At 47.0% G+C, this 9,260-nt stretch overlaps 1 protein-coding gene across 1 annotated transcript in view; it reads left to right on the top strand.

Annotated features, from left to right (window-relative positions):
- Positions 1-8,050, top strand: part of LOC139159868 (zinc finger protein 431-like) — an 18,488-nt gene extending 10,438 nt beyond the window's left edge. Inside the window, exons 3-7 of the mRNA XM_070737292.1 lie at positions 1-490; positions 743-860; positions 954-1,036; positions 2,315-2,441; positions 6,599-8,050. The exon at positions 1-490 is cut by the window's left edge and continues 86 nt beyond it. Of these exons, the coding sequence (XP_070593393.1) occupies positions 80-490; positions 743-860; positions 954-1,036; positions 2,315-2,441; positions 6,599-7,974 (2,115 nt within the window). The 5' untranslated portion in view covers positions 1-79 and the 3' untranslated portion in view covers positions 7,975-8,050. The remainder of the gene's footprint in view (positions 491-742; positions 861-953; positions 1,037-2,314; positions 2,442-6,598) is intronic.
- Positions 8,051-9,260: the final 1,210 nt, after the last annotated feature.

The raw sequence follows: 9,260 nt of genomic DNA, 5'->3' as shown, positions 1-9,260 counted from the left end.
GACAAAACTTCTTCTGATTAGTAACACTTGTGGAGATCCATCCATCCATTTTGGAGTTGGATTAGAGACCAGAGAGAAGATGGAGAGACAAAGCACAGCACATTCTGGAGTTGGAAAAAGCCCTCCAGCTACTCAACCTTGGAGCTGTGGGAAGAATGGAACAAGTCCTGGGCAGAACAGCCAAGAAGAGGAAGGCAGGAGTTCAGAGGTCCAGTATTGTCACTTCAGAAAAGTGCAGTTCCAGGAGGGGAAGAGTCCCCAAGATATTTGCACTCAGCTTCACCGCCTTTGCTGTCAGTGGCTGCAGCCAGAAAGACACACCAAGGCTCAGATGCTGGACTTGGTGCTCCTGGAGCAGTTCCTGGCTGTCCTTCCCCCAGAGATGGAGAAATGGGTGCGGGAATGTGGAGCGGAGACCAGTTCCCAAGCGGTGGCCCTGGCCGAAGGTTTCTTGCTGACCCAGAAGGAGGAACAGATACAAGAGTTGCAGGTCTGAGAATTTAATCATAGTAGTTCTAAGGAGGAGTTTTGTGAATCTGTGAATTCCTTTTTTGCAAAGTTTTCTGGGATTAATAACACCTAAGGTCTGTTGTTCCATTTTTCTTCTAGAGGATATGTTTGGGGCAATTCTTCCATTCTGATTCACGTTTTGCAAAGCGACATTAAGGTCTGCTAGCTTAAAGGTGAAGTATGATCATTTATAATTGCATTTTCTCTTTTTCTCGTGTCACATCATATCCAGAAATCCTTGGAAGCTGTGACTGAGTATCCCGAGGTTGGGAAAGATTCATTCAGATCTTCTCAGGAGGTCCTGTTCAGGGAGACCTTACACAAAGGTCAAAGCCAGGATACCACACCAGGTGAGAAAAGCTCCTGTGTAATACAACAGTTAGCTGATATTTTTGCTCCTCTTTATAATAAATCTGCTTCCACCATTTTTCTCTTTCTCGCAGAGAGTAGAAAGCTGTCCTTGGAAGTTTTAGAATCACCTCCTCTTTGTGGTGGGGCTGAAGAATTGGCTGAACCGCTACTTCAGGTAAGGAGGAAAAAGATTGCCAAATGTCCATAAATTTTCTTCTAGAGTTTATTGTAGTTAATTGCTATTTCTAAGCCATGCGAATCTGACATCCAGTCATTCAAAACTGATATGCAGCCTTGCTGTCTCTCCCTTCTGAGGGGATCCTGTCTGAGGTGCTTTCTTCACTTCTCCTACAGTACTTTGCCATCAGATTTAATTGATCAGACTGTTGTCAGCATTGGGGCTCTTTCTTCTGTCTCCCAGGGTTATTCTCACATGCCATCACTGTACCCTTTAAGTCGCGCGCCCGCACGCCCCAAAACAACTTCCAGCGCAGCCTTTTCTAAGGCCACGCAACGGGAGATGCCGCCCGCCGCGGATGTGCCGATGCCGAGCCTCCCTGCCCCGCGCCTCCCTGCCCTGCGCCCCAGGCGCCTCTGGCCCCCTCGTGCCCCTTGCCTCTCGCCGCTGCCCGCCCGATCCGATTTCTCCTCCTCCCCCTCCTGCCTTGCGGCGTGGCTGCGACTTCTCTTCCTCATTCAGCCACTAGCGAAGGGTCTGCGAGAGGGGCGGGGCAGGTGTTCCCAAAGTGCTCCCAGGTTATGAGAGAGTTTTCCCTGAGCGCTCCGGGAGCGCCCCCCCCTCTTGAGTCGCAGCCCCTTTGCTTGGAGCGCTTTCCCTGAGCGCTTCCGATACTCCTTAAAATAAGAAAAATCTTCCACAGCCTCCAGAGAAGAAAGGAATAGAGAGAGAGAGAGAACAAGAGAGAGAGAGAGCAACAGACAGAGCAAGATAGAGAGGGAGAGAGAGAAAGAGAGAGGGAGAGAGCAACAGACAGAGCCAGATAGAAAGAGAGAGAAAGAAAGAGAGAAGAGAGGAAGGGGGAGTGAGAGAGAGAGATGGTTTTGTTTTATTATTAATTTCTTTTAATAAAAAAGAAGGGTGTTTGTTTGTTTGTTTGTTTGTTTGTTTGTTTGTTTATACTTCTATGCCGCTCAGTCCCGAAAGGACTGCCGCTCAGACACTATACTTTTCCGCCCACATCGGAAAAAAATTAGAGGGAACATTGCATACCATATGTGAGAATTTTTTTTTTGCCTTTTCAAAAGCATATTTGGGACAACTGTGACCTGTTGACTGTGAATCTCCATAGACATATACTATTATAAGTGATCTCATTCTGAATTCTGCAGAATATGTCTATTTTGTTCACCAGATATCTCTCAATTGGTGAAAAAAACTGACAAACTATTCTTGGGATTATCTGTTAAAAGGAAAACTTGTTTCCTTGTTCAGGATGTTGTGTCTTTTGAGGAAGTGGCTGTGTATTTCTCCAAGGAGGAGTGGTCTCAACTGGACGCTGACCAAAAAGCTCTCCATGGGGAAGTCATGTTGGAGAATTCCAGGAATCTGGTTTCTCTGGGTAAGAATCCCTATCTATGCTGAGCAATCTAGAGATGTTATGGGACGGGTCCAAAGACGGGCTACAAGAATGGTGGAAGGACTGGATGATTCCTGAGTGGGATGTTTCCTTCTCTGAGATGTGCCCACTTGTGAACCAAGTTCGGCATCAACCTAATTAAGGGTAGGGAGCTATTCACATCCAGGACTTGATTGATTGATTGATTGATTGGATATATATGCCGCTCCTATCCGAGGACTCGGAGTGGCCTACAACATATAAAAACAATGCAATATCATAATCCAATTAATTTAAAACAGTTAACCTAAAACCCCAATAATATTAAAATCAGTCATTCACACAATAAACATACACTACATTCGTTTGGCCAGGAGACTAGGATCTAATGGCCCGAAGCCTGGTGGCATAAATGAGTCTTGAGACTCTTGTGGAAAGCGAGGCGGGTGAGGGCAGTGCGGATCTTTGGGGGGAGCTGATTCCAGAGGGCTGGAGCCCCCACAGAGAAGGCTCTTCCCCTAGGCCCTGCCAAGCAACATTGTCTAGGGACCTGGAGAAGGTCAACGCTGTGGGACCTCACCGGTCGCTGGGACTCATGCAGTAGGAGGTGGTCCCACAAGTAATCTAGTCCGATGCCATGTAAGGCTTTATAGGTCACACAACCAACACTTTGAATTGTGTCCGGAAACCCATCGGCAACCAGTGCAGTCCAGGGAGTGCTGGAGAAACATGGGCCGATTACTGCTCGCGCTGCTGCATTTTGCATGATTTGCAGTTTCCGAACACACTTCAAAGGTAGCCCCATGTAGAGAACATTGCAGTAGTCGAACCTCAAGGTGATAAGGGCATGAATGACTATGAGTAAAGACTCCCTGTCCAAATAGGTACACCAGGTGAACCTGGGCAATTGCCCTCCTCACCACAGCCAAAAGATGATGATCCAAAGTCAGCTGTGGATCGAGGAGGACACCCAAGTTGTGGACCCTCTCTGAGGGGTTCAAAAGTCCCTCCCCCCCAGAGTAATGGACGGACAGATGGAAGTGTCCTTGGAAATTCCCCTTGGCTTTCAAAGATTCTGCTCTGCAGACAAGTTGGGATGACATTTAAATGAAGTTTGGGCACTGGTAGTTATTTATTTATTATTATTTATTAATCAGATTTGTATGCCGCCCCTCTCCGTAGACTCGGGGCGGCTAACAGCAATAATAATACAATGTAAACAAATCTAATATTTAAGTTAATTTTTTAAAAAAGAACCCCAGTTTAAGAAACCAATTGTAAAACAGAGTCGACTGACAACGAGTCAGTCGAGGTGACTGGGGCACGTACTTGTCCACCTGTCGGGGAAGAGTTTGATCTGGTGACACCTGATGAAGTGGACAAGGCCATCGGAGCTGTGAGTTCTGCCACCTGTTTACTGGATCCGTGTCCCTCCTGGTTGGTCTCGGCCAGCAGGGAGGTGACACGGAGCTGGGCCCAGGAGATTACCAACGCTTCCTTGGGGAGGGGAGTCTTTCCAACACTCTATAAAGAAGCGCTCGTGCGCCCCCTCCTCAAGAGGCCCTCCCTGGACCCAGCCGTACTTAATAACTATCGTCCAGTCTCCAACCTTCCCTTTATGGGGAAGGTTGTCGAGAAGGTGGTGGCACTCCAGCTCCAGTGGTCCTTGGAAGAAGCCGATTATCTAGGTCCCCGACAGTCAGGTTTCAGGCCCGGTTACAGCATGGAAACCGCTTTGGTCGCGTTGATGGATGACCTCTGGCGGGCCCGGGACAGGGGTTTATCCTCTGTCCTGGTGCTCCTCGATCTCTCAGCGGCTTTCGATACCATCGACCATGGTATCCTTCTGCACCGGTTGGAGGGGTTGGGGGTGGGAGGCACTGTTCTCCAGTGGTTCTCCTCCTACCTCTCTGACTGGTCACAGTCGGTGTTAGTGGGGGGTCAGAGGTCGGCTCCGAGGTCTCTCCCTTGTGGGGTGCCTCAGGGGTCGGTCCTCTCCCCCTTGCTATTTAACATCTACATGAAACCGCTGGGTGAGATCATCCAAGGACATGGGGTGAGGTATCATCAATATGCCGATGATACCCAGCTTTACATCTCCACCCCATGCCCAGTCAACGAAGCGGTGGAAGTGATGTGCCGGTGCCTGGAGGCTGTTGGGGCCTGGATGGGTGTCAACAGACTCAAACTCAACCCGGATAAGACGGAGTGGCTGTGGGTTCTGCCTCCCAAGGACAACTCCATCTGTCCGTCCATCACCCTGGGGGGGGAATTATTGACCCCCTCAGAGAGGATCCGCAACTTGGGCGTCCTCCTCGATCCACAGCTTACATTAGAAAACCATCTCTCAGCTGTGGCGAGGGGGGCGTTTGCCCAGGTTCGCCTGGTGCACCAGTTGCGGCCCTATCTGGACCGGGACTCATTGCTCACAGTCACTCATGCCCTCATCACCTCGAGGTTCGACTACTGTAATGCTCTCTACATGGGGCTACCTTTGAAAAGTGTTCGGAAACTTCAGATCGTGCAGAATGCAGCTGCGAGAGCAGTCATGGGCTTACCTAGGTATGCCCATGTTTCACCATCACTCCGCAGTCTGCATTGGCTGCCGATCAATTTCCGGTCACAATTCAAAGTGTTGGTTATGACCTTTAAAGCCGTTCATGGCATCGGACCAGAATATCTCCGAGACTGCCTCCTGCCGCACGAATCCCAGCGACCGATTAGGTCCCACAGAGTGGGCCTTTTCCGGGTCCCGTCAACTAAACAATGCCGGTTGGCGGGTCCCAGGGGAAGAGCCTTCTCTGTGGCGGCACCGGCTCTCTGGAACCAACTCCCCCCGGAGATTAGAACTACCCCTACTCTTCCTGCCTTCCGAAAACTCCTTAAGACCCACCTTTGCCGTCAGGCATGGGGAAACTAAACATCTCCCCTGAGCACGTTAATTTATACATGGTATGCTTGTGTGTGTGTTTGCTATTACATGGGGTTTTTCTTAAATCATTAAATATTTTAATTAATTGGATTGTTGTGACTGTTTTACTTGTTGTGAGCCGCCCCGAGTCTTCGGAGAGGGGCGGCATACAAGTCCAACTAATAAATAAATAAATAAATACTGACATGCCATGCATAAATTTTATAAGCCTAGGGGGAAGGGAAAGTCTCAATTCCCCCATGCCTGACGACAGAGGTTGGTTTTAAGGAGCTTACGAAAGGTAAGGAGGGTGGGGGCAACTCTGATATCTGGGGGGAGTTGGTTCCAAAGGGTCAGGGCCACCACAGAGAAGGCTCTTCCCCTGGGTCCCGCCAAACGACATTGTTTAGTTGACGGGACCCGGAGGAGGCCAACTCTGTGAGACCTAACTGGTCGCTGGGATTCGTGCGGCAGAAGGCGGTCCCAGTTATGTTGTTGAGTCAGCATGATACTGTATCCAATGGTCAGAGATTAGATTCAACCTGGTTATATGAGGCTCAGTAGGGACGCATTTGCAAACGGGTCCTTTCTAAATCTTAGTTTGAAATCTTCATACAGTGATACCTTGTCTTACAAACTTGATTGGTTCCGGGATGAGGTTCTTAAGGTGAAAAGTTTGTAAGACGGAACAATGTTTCCCATAGGAATCAATGGAAAAGCGATTAATGCGTGCAAGCCCAAAATTCACCCCTTTTGCCAGCCGAAGCGCCCATTTTTGCGCTGCTGGGATTCCCATGAGGTTCCCCTCCATAGGAAACCCCCCATCTGGACTTCTGTGTTTTTGCGATGCTGCAGGGGAATCCCAGCAGGGGAATCCCAGCATCGCAAAAACAAGTGCTTTGCTGGCAACGGAAGTCCGGAGGTGGGGTTTCCCATGGAGGGGAGCCTCAGGGGAATCTCCGCAGCACAAAAACAGGTGCTTCGCTGGCAACGAGTCCGGAGGCGGGGCATCCCAGCGGCGGCGGTGGGTCTTTAAGGTGAAAATAGTTTGTAAGAAGAGGCAAAAAAATCTTAAACCCCAGATTTGTATCTCGAAAAGTTTGTATGATGAGGCATTTGTAAGATGAGGTATCACTGTATTTGCCAACAAAGCAGCCAAAATAAATGATTCTTTGGCTGAATTTCAGAAAAAAAAGGTTTGATCCCTTTCCTAGCTACATTTCATTTTCTTTCTTTCTTTCTTTTGAAGGCTTTATTGGGCAAGAGTATAAGAATTGTAAGGAGGGATGCCAAGCCATTCATCTGGAAGAGGAGAAAAGGAAATTTGCAAATCAGATGCAACCAAGTAGTGATGAAACAAAGGAATCACAAGATGGAATTAAAAAAGGCTTTGCTTGGGTCAGTTGGCTTCCTAACTGTACATCCATCAATATGGGAGAAGGACCATATCAGTACATGGAATCTGGAAAGAGCTATAATAAATCCGATCATCTGGACTCTCATAAAAAGGCACCTTCAGAAGAGAAAACATATACCTGCAGCAAGTGTGGAAAGACCTTCCGTACTAATGACTGTCTTAGAACTCACAAAAGGATTCACAAAGGAGAACTTTACAAATGCTTGGAGTGTGGAAAGAACTTTACTCGCAAGAGTAACCTGAATACCCATAAGAGGATCCACACAGGAGGGAAACCGTATCAGTGCACAGAGTGTGGAAAGAGCTTCAGTAGGAAATATGCTCTGATTCACCATAAAAACATCCATACAGCAGAGAAGCCATATCAATGCATGGAATGTGGAAAAACTTTCTGTTATTATGACTCTCTTATAAAACATCAAAGGAATCACAAAGGAGAGAAACCTTATAAATGCATGGAGTGTGGGAAGAGCTTTACTTGTAGCAGTCATCTTAATTCCCACAATTTGGTGCACACAGGAGAGAAGCCATATCAATGCATGGAGTGTGGGAGGAGCTTTACTTGTAGTGGTCGTCTTATTTCCCACAAGAGGATCCACACTGGAGAAAAGCCATACCAGTGCATGGAGTGTGGAAAGACCTTCTGTTATAATCATTCCCTTATAAGACATCAAAAAATCCACTCAGGAGAGAAACCTTATAAATGCATGGAGTGTGGGAAGAGCTTTACTTGTAGGAGTAGTCTTAATTCCCACAATTTGAAGCACACTGGGGAGAAGCCATATCAATGCATGGAGTGTGGAAAGACCTTTATTCGTAACAGTTATCTTAATGCTCACAAAAGGATCCACACGGGGGAGAAGCCAAATCAATGCGCGGAGTGCAAAAACACCTTCTCTTCTTATGAATCTCTTATAAGACATCAAAAAATCCACTCAGGAGAGAAACCCTATCAATGCGTGGAGTGTGGAAAAAGCTTTACTCATAGCAGTCATCTGAATTCCCACAAAAGGATCCATACAGGAGAGAGACCATATCAATGTATGGAATGTGGAAAGGAGTTTAAGTGGAATTCTAGTCTTAACTCCCACAAAAGGATCCACACAGGAGAGAAACCATTTCAATGTAAGGAGTGTGGAAAGAGTTTTGCTCGTAGCAGTCATCTTAATTTGCACAATAGGATCCACACAGGTGAAAAGCCATTTTAGTGCATGGAGTGTGAAAAGACGTTTTATTGTAAAAGTAATCTGAATTCCCATAAACGGACCCACTATCTGTCCAGAAGATCATTGTCTCCCTAATCTATTCATCATTAAAGTTTGTTACAAAAAAAATCAATTTTCAGAAGCACGCACAGATGTCTAATTCATATATTTCTTTATATACATATTTGTTCTGTCGGGCTGTCTGGTAGAATACTCCCAAAAATTCACAGGTACAAATTTCAGACACACACACGTTTGAAAATTCAAAAAAATATTCTTTATAATGAAAATTCACTTAAACCAAGCCCTCTTTTGGTATAGCAAAGAGCACTTGTCTCCAAACAAACTGGTAATTTGTACAAGTCCCTTATCAGTTCTGTGATACTTAGCTTGCAGCTGTGAGGCAATTCACAGTCCTTCTTTCACAAAGTGAAACACACTTTGCCCTGGTTTAGTTTCAAAGCGGGGAAAAATCAGCACACAAAAGGTCAAAGTCAGTAAAGCAGGCACGAAACACAACGATCAGATAATCCTCCACAATGGCCAAACCCACAGGCTGCTATTTATAGCAGCCTCACTAATTACCACAGCCCCACCCAACCACAGGTGGCCTCATTTTCTTTGATAATAATCTCTCAATTGTTGCTGCCTATGCATCGCTCTCCGCATGTGTGGCTGTATCATTAACTCTTGTTCTGAATCCCAGGAGGAACTAGATAATTGATCTCCTTCTGAGCTGTCTGCCACACTCTCCTCCTCCCTGTCACTCATGTCTTCTTGGTAAGAGGAGCCTTCATCAGCAGATTCCACCAGGGGGGGGCAAAACAGGCCTGCAGCATGTGGATGTCTCCCCCACATCCATAGTCCTTGGGGCAGGAGCTGGGCCAGAGATAACCATAACAGCCATTAGCAGATTATTTCTTCAAATAAACACAAGCAGGAGTTAGCTTCATTTCAGCAGAACAGAGAGCACTACCGAGACCCAGCTTAAGCTTAAGTTTCAATTTTGATTCTCTGCACAGACTCAGAAGTGTTCAAGCTCCCATTGGCTAACCTAGTTGCTATGCCTACTTATTGGCTAACCTGGTTAACATGGTTCTCCCAGTCATGAATATTCTAACATTCATCTCCGCCCCCTGCCTTTTACTCCCAGAGCTGGGTAGGGCCTCATTTGCAGCAGTGGCCCTTCTTTCTCCAGGATCAGCCCATGGCTTTCCACTGCTCTCGTCTTCTCTGCTTTCTGCACAACCGCACATCAGACACTGGACCCAGCTGTTCCTCCTCTTCCT

Source organism: Erythrolamprus reginae, chromosome 2 (assembly GCF_031021105.1).
Source record: "Erythrolamprus reginae isolate rEryReg1 chromosome 2, rEryReg1.hap1, whole genome shotgun sequence".
NCBI lineage: Eukaryota > Metazoa > Chordata > Lepidosauria > Squamata > Dipsadidae > Erythrolamprus > Erythrolamprus reginae.
The sequence above is the reverse complement of the archived record's forward strand: the minus strand, read 5'-3'. Positions and strand labels throughout refer to the sequence as shown.